Here is a 19959-nt window from a genome sequence, read left to right as displayed (position 1 = left end):
TGGGGTGTCGGAGGATCCAGGAGTGTAGGTGGGGACTCAGGCGAACATGTTGGCATTTGCCTCCCTGATAACCCCGAGGCAGATCTAGTTAGGGTGGCAGACTCTGGAGCTGCCTAAGGCAGCAGGATGGTGATTGAGTTGGCAGAATTCCTTCCTTTGGAGAAAATAAAATCTGCCATTAGGAGAGAGGTTCTACCACAATTAGAACATAGAACAGTACAGCACAGAACAGGGCCTTTGGCCCTCGATGTTGTGCCGAGCTTGTCCGAAACCAAGATCAAGCTATCCCAGTCCCTGTCATTCTGGTGTGCTCCATGTGCCTGTTTGGTGGAGGATGTACATCGCCTACTTAAAGGGTTGGTAAATGTCAACTTGGTGGTGGTGGTGGTGTGGTGGGGGGGGGGGGGGGGGGGGGGGGGGGGGGGGGCATTACTTTTACTGTATTGTGGGTTATTTTTGTGTGTGCTTTGTTTTAATAATTGAAAAGTAGATTGGGGGGGGGATATGGTGTGTAACCCTCATCCATACAGTTTATGGATGAGGGTTACATGCGTTTTGTGCTTTGTAAATAACTTGAAAATGTCTTGAATAAATATATATATTTTTAAAACAACTAACACTGAAAGTCACACCGACGCAGAGCACACCAGAAGACAGACAGCGTTCCTTCTCCAGCACTGGCAGGCCATCTTGTATCCTCCCTTTCCTCACTCCAGGCCACAAAAGCAAAGGGGTGGCAGTAAACAAACACACGTCCTCCAGACATTAAACCGTCAACAATACAAGAGTCACCAGAAATGTGCAAAAGCATTTCGTCAACATCTTCATCAAGTTGCTCAGTCGAATCAACCTGTCTCTCTCTCTCTCCCCCTCCTGCAGCTTCCAGCAGTATACTCTCTGCAGCTTCCAGCAGTATACTACTCAACAAGGAAAGAGCACACCCTAACCCCCCCCCCCCCCACGTTGGAGGGAACAGCAGCGGCGCCGTTACCAGCGCTTCCAGGCTCATGCCCACACAGGATGCCATCTCCATCCTCTTCCATGCTGCCCCCTTCCTGTCCATTACCCACTTACGCACCATCGCTGCGTTGGCAGCCCAATAATACCCACAGAGGTTGGGCAATGCCAGCCCCCCACCATCCCTGCCCCGCTCCAAGAACACCCGTCTCACCCTTGGAGTCCCGTGTGCCCACACAAACCCCGTAATGCTCCTGTTAACCCGCCTGAAAAAGGCCTTCGGGATAAGAATGGGGAGGCACTGGAACAGGAACAGGGGAGCGGGCCGTTTTGATAGCAAACGGATTTGTGCTGGATTTTGGTCTTTCCCGCTATTTAACCAGTGCACCCAAATCCGTGGCAGGCACAACGCAATGGTTAAATAGTGTCCATGATCCCCCCGGGCTTCCATTCTATCGCAACTTCTCTTCATTTGTTCTTTCCCTCTCCCTGCCTTGTTTAAAAATGCCTGGCTATTAAAACAAAACATTAACTTTTCTCCCCACAGGTGCTGCCAGACCTGCTGAGCGTAATCAGCATTTTCTGCCCGACTACCCCTCACCGTTTATTTGAAAAATTAACATCTCAATTCATGACTGAAAGAAAATCGGTTTGATCAATTGGACCTGCTTTAACATCAGAGACACAAGGAGCAACCCTATAGTTCCCAAGTTCCTGATGAAAAGTGGTCAACCTAGTCTAGCTTTCCCTTCAATGCATCTGTAGAATTTGTTTCAACACTTCCTGTGGTGGGACCATGCTTCGAGTGTGAAACCTTTCAGGCATATTCCAATACAATGGTGTTTTTCCTCAAATACTTATTCAAAAGCTATTTAATTACAAAATAATTTTACATGTTTGTGTTATTAAATTTTATAGTTTCTTGCTATGTCATTTTGCTTTGGTGCAATACTTTACAACTAAATTTGGCTATTAGCCAAGTGTGATCATTTAACAATATGGTATTTAACACCTTTTGAAGTAGCCAGGAAAGTATGTGGGTATCCATGTGCCACTGTCTCATAAGGAAAGAGAAATTATTAGTCCCATGCCAATCATTATATGTTCAGGATCACAGATTTCAGCCTGTAGGAGACTTGACCTGCTTTCTCTGTCTTTTTCACAAGCACCAATTAGAAGTAACGGGAGCATCTGAAGCAGTTCAATTCAACAATAACAACCTTAAAATGACACAGCACAAGTGTCACTGTATGTTGATTGTACAATCATCCAAAAATAACATTTTTGGCTTAACTAACTCATACTTTTGTGCTTCATGCACTAAAATAACCATGTAGCTGCACATCCTCCACTTTAGTTCTATCTAACTGCATTGAATTAGATATGACACAAACAGGCCACTTAGCCCAACCAGTCCATCCCAGTATTTATGCTCCACTCGAGCCTCCTCCCATCTTTTCTCAGATAAATCTACCATTGTAACCAGCTACTCCTTCCCGTCAGAATGCTCGTCTAGCTCGTCTAGTCCTGGATTTTCCACGGCAGTCCGGTAATTTGAACTTTCAACAGATTCTGTCCCAGATTTCTTTGTGTCTCGGCAAGCCTTTTTTTCATTCATGCATGGGACACAGCAGCTTTGCGGCTTATGTCTGGGGTAGTCTTGTCGTTGAATCTGACAAGCAGCAGCATCAGAATTGGGGTTAGTCACATGCCTGAAGTAGCCCACCCTGTCGCACCCCCCCCCCCCCCCCCCCCCCCCCCGCAGCTTCGCCAGCACCCACACAGTGAAGTGCCCTTCTGTTTTATTCAACCAGAGCTGGTCAACCTAGTCTAGCTTTCCCTTCAATGCATCTGTAGTATTTGTTTCAACACTCCCTGTGGTAGGACCATGCTTCGAGTGTGAAGCCGTTCAGGCATATTCCAATCCAATGTAAAATGTCACAACTTGCCTTTTCTTTTCATAAATGCTAATGGCATGTGATTTACAGAACTTTGCTTTTATTCCAGTTGTGCAGTTATCCCCTATTCAAATTGAAAGATTGATGGTTGTACAAAGTTAGCAATTTTACCAGCAATTATAATTAAAGGATGAAACTTAAATATGTATTAACAGGCAATAAAGATACAAAATTAGCAACAAGACTTTAAAAACTCCTCTATCTTGGTTCTGTTTCAGCTTGTAACTGTACGTGGTCTGTTAACAATATTCCAGCAAGACAGTATTGTAGAAAATTTCAATGCAGAACGCCAATTAACTAGAAATTCATAAACAAATTGGTAAAGTTGTACTTCCAATGTACAATTCATTATACGCATTCAGCATTGGATTTATCTTGCAACATTATTTTCTAATAATCACGCACCTAAAACTAGCAAAGGCATGTGAGAAAAGTACAAGTTAAATGAGGTCTGAAATGCTGTGTCCTCTCAATGATTTCTGATAAGTTCGTTAATATCAAGAATCTAGACTTAATGGAATGCTCACTGACATTGAACAAAGTATTCTGTATTGCTAACACCCATAAACATAGAAAGATATGAAATATGCCATTCTGCTCTTCGAGCCATTCAATAAGATCATGATGTTTCAAGTTCCACATCCCCATCTATCCCCGATAACTTTAGATTCTTGTTAGGCAAGGGAATCAATCTATTTCTGCCTTAGAAATATTCAATCACCTCTCTTCCACCGCCTTCTGAGGCAGAGCTCCAAAGTCGCACAATTCTCAGGGAAATTAAATTCACTTCATTTCTGTCCTAAAAAGGTGACTCCTAATTTCAAAACAATTCCAACTAGTTCTGGATTCAGCAAGAGGAAACATCCTCTCTGGGACAAAAATAGGAGGAACAACTTGGCCAACAGGTTTGCTAATTCTATGTATTTGCATCACACCAGTACAAAAAAAAGACCTCCTTGAAGTCATAAATTCAGAATTATACCACATTTTTGTATAAAAAGAGAAGCTTTAATAGTAGTTACATCAATGCAAATCTCAATGTACTGTTTCAGCAACTTAGCAGTCCCAGCTATCTTTTGGGTATTCGGTCCTTGTATACCAAGCAACAACTCTTGTGTCTGGTGTAACAAAAGTGCAAAAAAGTGCTCAGATATATAACCTGACACCATGTTCAGTACTACAACAGCTTAAACAAGATTTAGACATGCATTATACAAAGCAATTTTGGCCATCCTGGGATGTAATAAGACATAGGAGCAGAATTAGTCCATTCTGCCCATCCGAGTCTGATCCGCCATTCAATCATGGCTGATATGTTTCTCATCCCCTTTCTCTTACCTTCGCCCCATAACCCCCGATTCCCCTATCTCTCTCTTAAAGACACTCAGTGATTTGGCCTCCACAGCCTTCTGCGGCAAAAAGTTAATCAGATTCACCACCCTCCGGAGGACGGGAGGAGCAGCAGAAGCGGAGGCGAGCGCGAGACGGCAGTGAGATCCGTCCGGGAGAAGCAGGCGACAACAACACGAAACACAGCCAAGTATTGCACACTGTAATTATCTCCCCGGCACCCAAATGTATATTTGCCTCCCCAATCTCCCCCCCCCCCCCCCGCAAACAGTCGCCTACTTACGTGTTGTAAATAATATATATATATATATATATATATATATGTTTCTTATCCTGTGTACATAACGGTAATTATACCTTGTTCAAAAACCCAATAAAAAAACATTTATAAATAAAGATTCACCATCCTCTGGCTCAAGAAAGTCCTCTTCATCTCAGTTTTAAAGGATCATCCCTTCAGTCTGAGGCTGTGTCCTCGGGTTCTAGTTTTTCCTACTAGTGGAAACATCCTTTCCACATTCACTCTATCTAGGCCTCTCAGTATCCTGCAAGTTCCAATAAGATTCTCCTCATCTTTCTAAACTCCAACGAGTACAGACCCATTCTTCAACCACTTCTCGTATGACAAACTCTTCATTCCAGGAATCATTCTTGTGAACCTCCTCTGGACCCTTTCCAAGACCAGCACATCCTTTCTTAGATATGGAGCCCAAAGCTGCTCACAATACTTCAAATGTTGTCTGACCAAAGCCTTATACAGCCTTAGATGTACATCCCTGCTCTTGTATTCTAGCCCTCTCAACATGAATGCTAACATTACATTTGCCTTCTAAACTGCCAGACATCCATCCATCCAGACTTCTACACATCCATTGCATCATGGGCCTGAGTGCACATGACACTGAAGTTAAAACTTCAATGTACAAGAAGGATTTCAGAGGCAATACCAGTAAAGCACATTTCTTGTCCAATTTCTTGTCCCCCACCTTCACCTACAACCCACCCCAAACTTTTCTGTTCTCAACAGGCACTTATGCTTGACTACAATTTCACAGTGCCAACTTAATCAGTGTGTTTGGATTTTGAGATTCAATTTTAACTCTGTCCAATTAAGAATTTTGGATTGATATTCTAAAATTCGAAAATATTCCACGGTGTACTGAAATTCTCACAATTCCTTCTACAGTTACATAGGTTGGAAGATAAAAGCCTGAACCACTCCCGTTGTTACGCAAATGGCTGTGGATGATCAAATCTGGAAGATTTGATTTGACCATGCCCAAACACAACATCTACCATTTTTGTAGAGGAAGCGGGAATGGGGGCGGGCATGAAATTGCTCATATAAACAACGGCTGCCTCCAGTCATGTTGGATTTTCATCAGCCAGCAGTAGGAAATACAATCTAAGCAGATTATCTAACCTTTCTGGTGTTGCTTGGATAAGTGGGGCACCCCTTTGGAGAAGTAAGCAACCCTTTTGGATATGGTCCTGACACATCTTTGGGATAGGAAAGGTGCGTTTTGAGGTTGTTAAATGTACATAGAATGGTTTTAGAAAGTGCATAAACTCATTGGAACCGTCAACCTCATTACAAATGTTATTAACTACTGTCAAGGCATTTAAAACTCATGCCCTTTACATATTTGGGGGAAAATGGTCTCCAGTGCTTGTTATTTCACTGTCTGTTGACATGAGCCTCAGGATTATAATTAAGATTGGTCCTGCATGGCTGATTTCACAACCTTCCATAATCAGTGATGTGCCTCTCAGATCACAGTTTGACTGACGCATCCAAGTGCTAATAGACTCTTGGAAATGGAATTATAAATTCCTATGCTTTTTTTAAAATAAGGGATTAAAGGAATTCAAATACTGTAAATAGGTTTTATCAATGAGTGAGCTTTTTTTAAAATGATGAATTCTTCAAAAGACACTTTTTTTTTTAAATCTCTTAGCATGGGCCCTGAGCACTGCCCACGATGGATACTGAATAAGTTGTCATTCTAAGTGCAAGTGCAAAAGGTGTTTGTTGGGGAGCTTGGGGTTTACATGAGTTTTCACTAAGGTGGCATTGGGGCTATAACCAACCAGGGGAGTACATAGAGAAGTTTAGTGTGGTATAAGTATACATGGGGGATGTGTGAGGTGGAATGTACTGGCATGGGCAGTGTGTGGGAGTGATAAAATGGTGGAGGCAGAATGAGGGCTGAGAAATATCTTTTTTTAAATTCCACACAGTGCTGGTGCACCAAGGTTGCCTTTGGCCCAGTCGGCCTCTGTACCTACCTGAAACTCGCATTTTCACCCCCCCCCCCCAGCCCAGACTGGTTTAGGTTGTAAGATGGATGGATAACCTTCTCACAATTTTGAAATATATACAATTTACAGTTCAAAAGCAATGCATGTTCAACCATGTGGCATTAAAACCCCAGTCCCAGATAACTAAAGTAACATTGTCACATGTGGATATTGACATGCATATGACTTATATACTTCTTGCTTCAGTCAGAGCAATTGCCACTTTAATTGAAGAGGGAAATTAGAAAAATAGTTAAACACGCAAATAAAGAAATATGAAAAAGAAGTCCACTGCAGACTAAACCTCCCTTGGTTTGCATTTGTGTAAATCATAATGCACTGAACTGACTGGATACATAAAAAATTAATATCAGTCAAATATGCACTTTGACAAAGAGCCATCCAGACTCGTAACGTTAGCTCCCTTCTCTCTCCACGGATACTGTCAGACCTGATTGTTCAGTATTTTGCTTCAAGTTCCAGCATCCACGGTAATTTGCTTTTATCTTTTTGCTTGAATATCTATTTGTCTGATTTGTAATTCCTGTTGCTCATTTTAAACTTTACAGATTCAGTTGAACTAACTCTAAATCTTCATTGAAGCATAAGTGTTGGCAGTGAGTTTATTGATAAGGAACACAACAGCCAAACCTGATAAAATGCTATCAAACATCCATAAACCATAGTTCCAAACAAAGGACAATGAGCAACTTATCACAACCATGAAACCAACAGGCTTTTTGATCTTCACAAGCAGAAAAATCAAACTGAACATCTCTATTGTCTCTACTACTCAAATGTTTACTCAGCAGCTGACACAATTGTAATCCCCTCAGTAAAACAAATAATTTTGGTGAAAGCAATTCACCGCTCCCTCTAAAATCACTCTCGGGGATCCACAATTCCAACTGGTGTAAAATTATTCAACTGCCATATAGCCAATAAACTTTCTGACCTGCCTGTTAAATATAGCCAGAGGCAATAAAGTGCATTAATAATAATAACCTTTATTATTGTCACAAGTAGGCTTACTTAACACTGCAATGAAGTTACTGTGAAAATCCCCTAGTCACCACATTCCGGCACCTATTCGGGTACACAAGAGGGAGAATTCAGAATGTCCAAATCACCGAACAAGTACATCCTTCGGGACTTGTGGGAGGAACCTGGAGCACCCGGAGGAAACCCACACAGACACAGGGAGAACGTACAGACTCCGCACAGAGTGAAGCAAGCTGGAATCAAACCTCGGACCCTGGCGTTGTGAAACAACAGTGCTAACCACTGTACTACCTTGCCACCCTTACGTTTCAATAAATAGGGCAGCATGGTAGCATAGTGGTTAGCACAGTTGTTTCACAGCTCCAGAGCCCCAGGTTGGATTCCCAGCTGAGTCACTGTCTGTGCAGAGTCTGCACGTTCTCCCCGTGTCTGCATGAGTTTCCTCCGGGTGCTCCGGTTTCCTCCCACAGTTAAAGCTATGCAGGTTAGGTGGATTGGCCATGCTAAATTGCCCTTAGTGTCCAAAAAATGGTGACTGGGGGTTACTCGGTTACAGGCTAGGGTAGATACATTGGCTTCGGTAGGGTGCTCTTTGTAAGGGCCGGTGCAGACTTGAATGGCCTCCTTCTGCATTGTAAATTTTATGATTCCATGAATAAGTACACCATTAGACTGAATATATGGAACTTTTGGAAACCAAAGATGGATGTCACATATTCCACCTTCTCAGTCTGTGGAAGCTTGCACACTATAACATATACAAAGCTAAAAGTTTTAATTTTTGTTCTTCTAGTATGCTAGATTTTTAGTGAGTAAAACTGATCCAAAACTTCCAGCTAGCCTACTGCTCACTTCCCTTTAACTAACTGAGATGGGATCCAAGTAAAATTTCCCACACGCAGCCATAAGAAATGATAATTTCCGTTTTTAATCCTCTCAATGCTCCCACACCGGAGCGGTGAAGGGAAATAAAGTTTCTATAGAGTTAGCAAAGAAAAACTATTCGAATGTATTTACTTCTTGGCTGCTGGACAAAAGGGGCAAGTCTGGAGTAAAAACAAATGTTGTGACAGACTGCAAGATAACTGCTGTTTAAGAGCTCTAGTGTTAAAGGGCTACACTTGGCAGCTGGTACGGGTTGTTCATTGCCACCGGTGGACAGGTCAAAACTCGAACGGTCCACCCCCTGCAAAAGGCGCTTCCAACATGGACAGTGCAACCGGGGAGCCCAGGGGAACCGAGAGTAAATACAACGTGCCGTTCCCGGCCGCACCCAAACATCTTCGCCGGCTGACCGAATTCCCGGGGGCCGCCACCGGGCCATTCCTGCAGCAACTCGCTTAAAGTGGACCGATCAGCCGAGTGGCTGCTGGCCCGAGCCCTTCAGCCGCCCGGAAACAACGGCCGCAACTCCGAAGCCCGCACCGGGGGAGGTGAGCCCAGCTGCCCGCCCTCTCCTCCGACAGCACTCACCCATCTTCGCGCGCGCCCACACCGGCTGCACGAGCTCCTCGCCCTTGGAGTTTGGAACTCCAACCAACCCGCCTCGCGCCGACTGGCCACGCCCTCCCTCCCCTGTGACCACTCTCCAATAGAGCAACCGGGAAGTGCGGATCCCAGGAGGCAGGGATATAATCTGCTGACTCCTCCCGGGCTCCAGCAGCAACTTGTCCTCAGACCCCGTTAGGGCAGGTTCAGAGGCTGGTTTAGCACAGTGGGCTAAATAGCTGGCTTGTAAAGCAGACCAAAGCACTCCAGCACCATGGTTCAATTCCCGTACCAGCCTCCCCAAACAGATGCCGGAATTTGGCTTCTGGAGGCTTTTCACAGTAACTTTATTTGAAGCCTACTTGTGACAATAGGCAACACTCATCTCATTTTCAGAGAGTGTCTGAGGCGCTTGACTGGAATCTAATGGAAATCAAAATTCAACGCCTGAGCCACATACACTGTTAGGGTAGATGCCCAAAAGCTTGGTCAATGAGATAACCTTTTTAAGGAGCGCCTCAAAAGGGGGAAAGTAAGGCAGAGATGTACAGGGAGGATATTCCAGAATTCAGGGCAAGGCACCCAAAGACAACGGGGGAGCAATTAAAATCAGGGATGCACAGAAGCCAGAGAAATTGATATATTGGAGGGTGTAGAGCTGTGGGGATTCTATACATAGGTGAGTGAGGCTATGGAGAGATTTCTAAACAAGGATGAGAATTTAAAAATTGAGGCATTAACTGGGAGCAAAAGGGGAACAGGAGCTGCTCCCAGTTTGAACTCGGGCAACAGACTTTTGGATGACCTCAGGTTTACAGAGGGGGCAGCACAGTGGAGCACTGGTTAGCGTCACGAGTCACTGTCCGTGTGGAATTTGAACATTCTCCCCCTGTCTGTGTGGGTCTCACCCCCACATCCCAAAGATGTGCAGGGTAGTGGATTGGCCAGGCTAAATTGCCCCTTAATTGGAAAAATAATGAATTGGGTACTCCAAATTTATTTAAAAAAAAGAAAGTTTACAGAGGGTAGAATGAGGGCGACCAGTCAGGAGTGTGTTACAGTAGTCGAGTCTAGAGTGATAAAAGGCATGAAGGAGTGTTTCAGCAGCAGATGAACTGAGGCAGGGGCAGATTGGGCAACGTTACAGAAGTGGAAATAGACAGTCAGTGATAGCGGGAATATGTGGTTAGAAGCTCATTTCGGGATCAAATATGATACCAAAGTTGCAAGCAGAATGGTACAGTCTCAATCAGTTATCAGGTAAAGGGTTGAAGCTGGTAGTTTGGAAACTTGAGTTTTTTGGCGGGTCTAAAGACAATGGCTTTAGCCTTGCTAATATTTAGTTAGAACAAATTTCTTGATTTTTGTCCTTCGTTATTGTTCAGTGACTTGTAACATTTTATTACATTAGAGATGGTGTACACGCTATTGTTTAAATTTCTGCTCAGGCAATACTGGATGTCAGACAAGCAATCAGAAAATTTGGAGACAATCTGAAGGAGTGGAGAGAAGGGGTGGCAAGGTAAAACTGGGTGTGATCAGCATTTATGTGAAAAGTGATGCTGTGTTTTCAGATGATGTAATTGAGCGGCAACATAGTGATAAGAAATAGGAGGGTGCCAAGGATAGATCCTTGGGGGACACAAGAGGTAAGCAGGGGCTGGTTTAGCACAGTGGGCTAAATAGCTGGCTTGTAATGCAGAACAAGGCCCGCAGCGCGGGTTCAATTCCCATACCGGCCTCCGGAATGTGGCGACTAAGGGCTTTTCACAGTAATTTCATTGAAGCCTACTTGTGACAATAAGTGATTATTATTATAATGGTGCAGGAGCAGGAGAAGCCATTGTAGTTGATTATCCAGGTATGGCTGGATAGAAGATGAAAATGGACAAGTGCAGTCCCATCCATCGGGATGATGGTTGGAGAGGTGCTGGACAAGGTTGGTGCATTCACCCATGTCAAAGGCTGCAGACAAAACCAAGTTGCAGTCAAACATAATGTTTGTGACTTTGATCAGGGCCATTTTGGTACCGTGGCGGGAGAGAAACCTGTTTGGAGGTATTTAAATGTCATCAAGTTTGGGATTTTCCCCTGTTCACTGACCATAGATGAAGGGGCAAAGGAGGGTGATACTTAAAGTTAGTGCAAGGGGGTTATGTGACGTGAGCGCAGAAGCGGTGGCGTTTTCGCAAGCTCCGGCTCTGCTCATCTTTTAATCCATTATTTCACCCTGGTGCACATTTTATACACACTTTTTCTTGGGCTACATGGCTTGCACCATATCCCTGGAAGTTCCTGATTGGTCTTTCTGTGAAAAAGAGCCAAGATAAAATGTTAAAAGCACTGTTTGTTTGCAGCAGTCTGAGTGGTCTGGGGTGGGGCCCAGCTTTGGTACAGTTGCTGCTAAGTGGGGTCTCACCTCCTTGGTGCTATGTCCATCGTAGATGTTGCCTTGATTGGGAATTGTGGCTCTGTGGTGCAGGTCATTAGAGCTCACTTCGGGGGACTGCAGGGTACCTTTAGAAGAGCGGTGGGGGTGGATGAGAGGACTCTAGCACTGGAAAGAGCACTGTCCCTGGTTACGGGCTGCCTTCATGTGGTGGGGACAGGGCAAGCCCTGAGCCCCATCTCTGGTGGGAGATAAATTCCCAATTGAGTTCAAGAATTGGCTGCCATGCTTTGGTAATCTTGATTTGGAGGCTGAGTGCATCAGATTCGATGGAACATAATGTATCCTATCTGCAAGGTCAGGGGCGGTAGCACCCACCGATCACTGGCCCTATTTCATTCTGTTGCCTGCACTGGTTCCAAACTCTCAACGCTAAGACCACCACCAGGCCCACAAATACCGGACCAGCAAGAACATAATGGGCGGCAAAATCAGTGCCCTCAGCCTTGTCCCACTACACGACGCTGCCTCCATCTGCTCCCACATCGGGGATTCCTAACCATTGCAATAATCGCAGCCCAATAATCGTTCATCGAACTCTGCAACGTCAGCCCCCACTTGCTCCAAAAGCTCCCTGCTTACCTGTGTGGTGGTCTACCCCGCCCACACAAACCCCCAAATTATCCCATTCACCTTCCTCAAAAAAGGACTTGGAAACCGAGATGAGGAGGTTCAGGAACATGAACAAGAACCTGGGCAACACCCTCATTTTAACCGTCTGCACGCATCCAGTCACTAACAGCGGCACACATCCCATCTCTTAAAGTCCAAGTTCATACTCTCCACCAGTCGCACCAAATTTAATTTATGCAGCTGGGCCCAACTCCACGCCACCTGAATCCCAAGGTACCGAAAACTCGCCCCCACCACCCGGAATGGCAGCTTCCCCAGCCTCCTCTTCTGATCTCTAGCATTAATTGGGAACATCTCACTTTTCCCCATGTTCAATTTCTACCAGGAAAAACGGCTAAATTCGCTCAGGATCTCCATCATCAAAACTGCCCACCAGGTCCGAGATGTATAATAGAAGATTGTCCACAAGATCCTGTGCTCAACCCCACGGCCGCTCAATCCCTCCCCTCACCACCCAACGCCCTGAGTACCATTGCCAACGGCTCTTTCATCAGAGCAAAAAGGAGCGGGCACCATGCCTCACCCCCGATTCAGCCCAAAGTACCCCAAACACGTCCTGTTCGTCTGGACACTAGCCATTGCCGCTCTATCCAGCAGCCAAATTCAATTCACAAAACCCTGGCCCAACGCAAACCGACCCTGCACCTCCAACAAATACCCCACTCCATCAGATCAAATGCCTTCTCTGCATCCATTGCCACCACCATTTCAACCTCCTGCCTCTTTGAAGGTATCATAGTCATATTATGTAATTTCCAGACATTTGTCGACAGCTGCAGCCCCTGTACAAACCCAGTCTGGTCCTCCCCTATCAACCCTGGCACACGGTCCTCTTTCTGCGACGTAGGACCTTCGCTAACAACTTTGCACCCACATTTAGCAGCAAAATCGGTACAATACACACTGCCCCGGGTCCTTTAGTAAACATCTACAAAATGGACACCTACGACAATGTGGGAAGGGAGCTCCCCACTTCCCCAGACTCATTGTACATGAGCATGGACCCCAGCTCCGCCCCAAACTTGTAGAACTTGGCTGGAAACCCATCTGGCTCCGTGGCCTTGCCCGCCTGTATCGCACCGACGCAGTCCATCACCTCCCTCAGCTGAATCAGGGCCCTCAATCCCTGCACCTTCTCCTCCTCCACCCTTGAGAACTCCAGTCCAATCAAGAATTGTCTTATGCCCTCCTCACCAGGCGGGGTCTCAGACTCATACAACCTTATGGCAAAGGCCTTAAACACCCCATTAACCCCTTCTGAATCCCATACCATCCTACCTCCCTCATCTCTCACCCCTCCGATCTCCCTCATTGCTGCCTGCTTTCAATGTTGCTGCGCCAACATCCTGCTCGCTTTTTCCTCATGCTCGTACACTGCCACTCTGGCGCTCCACAATTGCTCCACCGCCGTCCCTGTGGACACCAACCCAAACTCCATCTGGAGCCTCTGCCTCACCCATAGTAACCCCTCCTCTTGCAACCGAATACCTCCGATCCACCGTCAAAATATCATCCACAAGCCCCACTTTCACCTTTTGTTCTACCTGCTCACCATGCACCCGGATTGAGAGAAATTCACCCTTAACTACTCTCTATCGCAGCGTGGAGGCCATGACCTCCCCCATGTCATTCAGCTCCACGGAACCTCGGATGGCAGCCCTCACCCTCTCACAAACCACCTCATCCGCCAACAAATCCACATCTCACCTCCACTGCAGCCGCTGGGCCACCCCTGTACCACCTGCAAGACCACCGAGTGCGGTGCATGGTGCAAGATCACAATCGAAGAGTACTCCGAATTGGCTACCACCGCGAACAGTGCCTTATCCATTACAAAAAAATGAATCCGGGAGAACATCCGGTGCTCATGCGAAAAGTATGAGAACTCCTTCGGCCCCCCAAACCTCCACAGGTCCGCCCCCCCATATGGTCAATGAACGCCCTCAACTCCCTCACCACCGCCAAAACCTTCAACGACCTGGGGCATGACCGGTCCAGCCTTGGATACAGAACTGTGTTAAAATCACCATTACCTGCTGGTGCATGTCTGTATGTGGGATCTTCCCTAACACTGCCTCAAGAAGTCCACGTCGTCCCACTTGGTCATAGATGTTCACCAGAACCACGGATGTTCCCTCCAGCTTCCCACTAGCCTTCACGTATCTGTCCCCATGTTCTGCTACAATACTATCCACCTCAAAACCACTCTCTTGTTGACCAGCCCCTTTTGTCTTCATGTCCAACCCGGAGTAGAACACTTGCCCCACCTGTCCCTTCCTCAGCCTTGCCTGATCTCCCAACTTCAGATGCATCTCCTGAAAGAACACAACGTCCGTCTTCAAACTCCAAGTGTGTAAAAACACGTGACCGCTTCGCTGGTCCATTCAACCCCCGCACGTTCCATGTACCAACCGGGTCAACCATAATCCTTCATAAGCCATCTCCCCCCGTCCATGTCTCGCACTTTTCCCAGCCTAACGTGGTGGTGCTGCTTAGGGCAGCGATTGAGCATGTGGAGCAGAGGCAGGAGACACAGGGACCGGCAATCCAAAAGATGGAGGAGATGGTGGGAGAGCACGAGGATCGATTGGCCTCGCTGGAGGCGGAGATGGGGATGGTAATAAGCAGTCAGAAAAGTGTTAGGGAAGATCTCACGGTGGCCGCCGCCATCCCTACTTAACCAACTGCGCCACACCAACCACACCCAGGTCAGCATCCCTCCCCCATCCCCACAACCAAACAGAAATCCAAAACATCGCCTCCACTCCCTCCTCCTGGCAACCCCCCACTTCACTCCCATTAAATAGGCCAACCAGCTGGTATGGTGGCCCCTGCCTGGGGCCTCTGACTACCCCATCCCTGCAAACAACAAACATAGCAGAATAAAAACGAAGGGCACACTCGCCCTCACCGCTCCTCCCTGTTGTAACCTTCACCATTCCATCCACCCTGTGCACCCACACTCTGCACAAAACACAACTCCAAAGTTCAGTGCCCTCCCAGTCCATAGTCGATCATAAGATGCTTCATCTCCTCTGGTGATTCAAAATTAAATTCTTGCTTCTGGTGTGTAACCCACAGACGAGCGGGGTACAGGACCCCAAACTACACCCCTTTCTTGTCCAGGGCAGCCTTGATCCAGTTGTACCCGGTCCTCCACTTGGCCAACTCCTCTCCCGTGTCCTGATAGATACGCAGCTCGCCTACTCCCAAGTGCATCTCCACGATCCGAAGATTTTGCCTCCCAGGAGCGCTTCCCGAAGTCCGCCATCATTTCCCTCAACCTTTTCTGACTGCTTGTTACCATCCCCATCTCTGCCTCCAGCGAGGTCAATCGATCCTCGTGCGCCCCTACCATCTCCTCCATCTTTTGGATCGCCGGGCCCTGTGTCTCCTGCCTCTGCTCCACATGCTCAATCGCTGCCCTAAGCAGCTCCACCACATTACCCAGGTCCTCTAAGGCCTCCTTCCTTTGCTGCTGCAACTTGCTGTTGACGAATTCCACCAGCTGCTCTGTGGACCACTGGGCGGGCATCGCTGCCCCCTTACTCTCCGTCATTTCTCCTGTGTCATATCAATATTACTCTTTCGCACAAGCTGCTGTTCTCTTTCTCGTTGCATTCCTCATCCGATGAGCCATAAACTAGTCCCACCAGAGAGTATTACATGTGCGGAATGCTCATGCACTTTTTGCCATTAAACAGCACACAATTCGAGTGGGGAAGGACCGAAAAAAATTCACCTCCAAGCGGGAGCCACCAAATGTGTGACCACTCACTCCATGGCCGGCACCGGAATTCACTCTTTGCTGTGTTTGCAAAAAGTTCTGGGATTCTACATTGAAACTCTCCAATCTCACGCTCTCTTTCCTCCTTTCAAATGCTCCTTAAAACCTACTTTGACCAAACTTTTGATCACCTGACCTATCTCATATGCGACTTGATGGCACGTCTCTTTTGATAACATCCCAAGGTGCATCACAAGAGTGTTTTCCGGGTGACATTGTGGTGCAGTGGTTAGCACTGCTGCCTCACGCGTCGAGGACCCCGTTTCGATCGTGGCCCCAAGTCACTGTCCATGTGCAGTTTGCACATTCTTCCCCAGTCTGCGTGGATCTCACCCTCACAACCCAAAGGATGTGCAGGGCAGGTTGATTGACCATGCTAAATTGCCCCTTAATTGGAATGGTTTTTTTTTAAACAAGTGTTTTCCTATGTTAAGGGTGCCATATAAATGCAGGTTGTTGTTGTCAATGGTTTGGCCAATTTTATCCCTCAATACCCAAAATAGATGATCTGGTCATTTATTTCATTGCTGCATGTTTGTGGTACCCTGTTGTGCACAAATTGGTTGTCAGATTTCCCATGTAACTACAGTGCTGACACTTTAAAAGTACTTCATTAGGTGCAACACGCTTAAAGGTTTCCTGTGTTCATGGAAGTTAGTATAGGTATTGTGGTGAATCACAGTAGCGTCATTCACACTGTATTACACAGGTTGTACTATGTCTCTGTAAGCTCGGCACATGAGCAGTTGCGCTGCTCTGCCATTAGGGGGAGATGCACTGGGAGTGTACGGGAGTTTGTACTGGGCTCCACCCTTGGCTCCACCCACGGCTCGTCCCCCTAACCAGAAGTATAAAGGTTGATGCTGAGAGACTGCCTGCCAGTTCATCTGGAGTTCATCTTGTCACAGGCAGGCTCTGTTGTAAGATGATTAAAACCACTGTTCACTTCTAACCACGTGTCGCGTGAATTGATGGTCTCATCAATTTAATCGTCTTAAGAAACAGTAAGGAATGACCATGGAATCAGCCCTCAAGCCTAATCAACTGGAACTCAACCCGTAGGATGCAGAGGCGAAATAAATCTTTTCGCATTGGCTCCGATGTTTTAAGGCCTACCTGGCTGAAGCAAGCACCAGAGAAATGACAGAGGAGCAGAAACTCAGTCTACTGCACGCGAGGGTGAGCCATCGTATATCTACTCAGCTAAACTGTATCGGCTCATATACAGAGGCCCTGGCCCTACTCGATAGAATGCACGTGAGGCCTATCAATGAGGTCTACACGCGCCACATTTTTACGACTCGCCGCCAGCGCCCTACAGAATCGCTAGAAGATTTCCTCAGAGACTTAAAAGCCTCATCCCGGGACTGTAATTATCAGGCTGTAACTGCTGCAGAACATTGAGAACTTGCTGTCCGCGATGTCTTTGTTGCAGGCCTTAGATCGAATTATGTGCGCCAGCAACTGCTGGAGAAGGGGGCCCTAAATTTAGAAGATACTGTTGAACTCGCTACAACTATGGAGGTCTTATTTCGTAGCCTCACCTCGTTTCCTGCCGACTGCGCAACCCCGTCATGGGCCCCAGACCAGCGACTCCCCCAGGCCTGCGCCGCACCGCTACCCAGCCACCATGCTGCCCCAGCCTGCCACTTTTATGGCCAACCCCAGCACCCGCGGCAGCACTGCCCGGCCCGCAACACGACCTGCAGCAGCTGCGGGCGAAAAGGACACTACGCCTGAGTGTGCCTGGCAAGGAAGGCCCCAGCCCCTAAACCTCCAGCGGCACAAAGTAACGCCCTCCGCACTCGCAGGCCCCGGAATGCAGCGGCCTATGCCCCGACTCTGCCCCCACCCGCCAAGTGCAATCCACAGGGGCAGCCATCTTGGGCCCCATCCTCTCCACACTCAGAAAACTCGATTGAAGACAGCGACCTCAGCGGGCACTCATCGCGGGGCCATCCCAGCGCAGCCAACCGAGCCGCCGGCTACCCGTAACTCAACGCAGTCACGCTGGACCAATCGCGTCCAAAGCATCTCCACAACTCGATGACGATGGTCCAAATCAATGGGTACAGTACACCGTGCCTTTTCGACTCTGGAAGCACTGAGAGCTTCGTATACCCAGATCTGGTAAGACGCTGTTCGCTCCCTGTTTTTCCTGCACGGCAAACTATCTCCCTCACTTCGGGTTCCCACTCTGTCCATATCCAAGGGCGCACCGTCGCAATTCTAACAATCCAAGGCGCTAGCTACTCTAATTTCCAACTATACGTCCTGCCCGAACTCTGTGCCCCACTCTTATTGGGACTCGACTTTCAATGCAATTTCAAGAGTCTCACCCTCAGCTTCGGCGGACCCCTACCCCCACTCACTATCTGCAGCCTAGCTACGCTGCGAATCTCCCCCCTCCTCTCTTTGCCAACCTCACTCCGGACTGTAAACCCGTAGCCACTCGCAGCAGGCAGTACAGCCTACAGGACAGGGTGTTCATTCGATCCGAGGTCCGGAGGCTTTTATGTGAGGGGATCATAGAGGCCAGTAACAGTTCCTGGAGAGCTCAGGTGGTGGTCGTCAAGACCGGGGAAAAATTCCGCATGGTCACAGACTATAGTCAGACTATTAATCGGTTTACGCTTCTCAATGCGTATCCCCTCCCCAGGATTGCAGACATGGTGAATCAGATCGCCCAGTATCGGATTTTTTCCACGGTGGATCTGAAGTCTGCATACCACCAACTCCCAATCCACCCGGAGGACCGCCACTACACGGCATTTTTCCCCTGTCAGCTGAGGCTCGCCAGGCCTTCAACTGCATCAAGGAGGACATCGCCAAGGCTGCCATGCGGGCGGTGGATGAATCCGTCCCTTTCCAGGTTGAGAGCGATGCCTTAGAGGTCGCTCTTGCAGCCACACTAAATCAGGCAGGGAGACCAGTCGCATTTTTCTCCCGAACCCTCTCCGCTTCGGAACTTCGACACTCCTCGGTCGAGAAGGAAGCACATGCCATTGCGGAGGCTATTCGTCACTGGAGGCACTACCTCGCAGGTAGACGGTTCACGCTCATCACCGACCAAAGATCGGTTGCCTTCATGTTTGACAACTCGCAAAGGGGCAAAATTAAAAATGACATAATTCTGAGGTGGAGGATCGAACTCTCCACCTACAAATACGATATTATGTACCGACCAGGGAAGCTCAACGAGCCCCCAGATGCCCTATCCTGCGGGACATGTGCCAGCGCACAGAGCGACCGCTTAAAAGCCATCCACAATTACCTCTGCCACCCAGGGGTCACCCGGCTCGCCCACTACATTAAAGCCCGAAATCTGCCTTTCTCCACCGAGGAGGTAAAAGCCATCACCAGGGATTGCCCGATCTACGCGGAGCGCAAACCGCACTTCTACAGACCAGACAGGGCCCACCTGGTCAAGGCTTCTAGGCCCTTTGAACGCCTCGCTATCGATTCCAAAGGGCCACTCCCCTCAAGTAACAGGAATGTGTACTTCCTGAACGTCATAGACGAGTTCTCCCGTTTTCCTTTTGCTATCCCGTGCCCCGATATGACCTCCCACACAGTCATTAGGGCCCTGCGTAGTATCTTCACCCTGTTTGGTTTCCCCAGCTATGTACACAGCGACCGGGGTTTGTCCTTTATGAGCGACGAGCTGCGTCAGTACCTGCTCGGCAAGGGCATCGCCTCGAGTAGGACTACCAGCTATAACCCCAGGGGGAACGGGCAGGTGGAGAGGGAGAATGCGACTGTCTGGAAGACCGTCCTACTGACCCTCCGGTCCAGGAATCTCCAGATCTTCCATTGGCAGGAAGTCCTCCCCGACGTGCTCCACGCTATTAGGTCCCTCTTATGTACCGCTACCAACCAGACCCCTCACGAGCGGCTCTTTAGTTTTTCCAGGGGCATTACCACGGGGGTTTCGCTCCCGGCATGGTTGAAGACACCGGGCCCAGTACTCCTCCGGAAGCACGTCAGGACGCACAAAACTAACCCACTCGTAGAGAAAGTGCTCCTACTGCATT

At 47.8% G+C, this 19959-nt stretch overlaps 1 protein-coding gene across 2 annotated transcripts in view; it reads right to left on the bottom strand.

The window, feature by feature from the left end:
- rell1 (RELT like 1) overlaps nt 1-19959 on the bottom strand; it is a 105974-nt gene that overhangs the window by 74447 nt on the left and 11568 nt on the right. Inside the window, exon 1 of one of the 2 annotated variants that reach the window (XM_038791432.1) lies at nt 9042-9131. The exons of the other annotated variant lie outside the window; for it this stretch is intronic. Coding sequence (XP_038647360.1) covers nt 9042-9045 — 4 coding nt within the window. The 5' untranslated portion in view covers nt 9046-9131. Of the gene's footprint in view, nt 1-9041; nt 9132-19959 lie in introns of those variants that run through there. 2 annotated transcript variants of the gene reach the window in all.

The sequence above is a fragment of the Scyliorhinus canicula genome, chromosome 3 (assembly GCF_902713615.1).
Source record: "Scyliorhinus canicula chromosome 3, sScyCan1.1, whole genome shotgun sequence".
In the NCBI taxonomy this organism is placed as follows: domain Eukaryota; kingdom Metazoa; phylum Chordata; class Chondrichthyes; order Carcharhiniformes; family Scyliorhinidae; genus Scyliorhinus; species Scyliorhinus canicula.
Note: the sequence above shows the minus strand (reverse complement) of the source record. Positions and strands in the feature narration are given on the sequence as shown.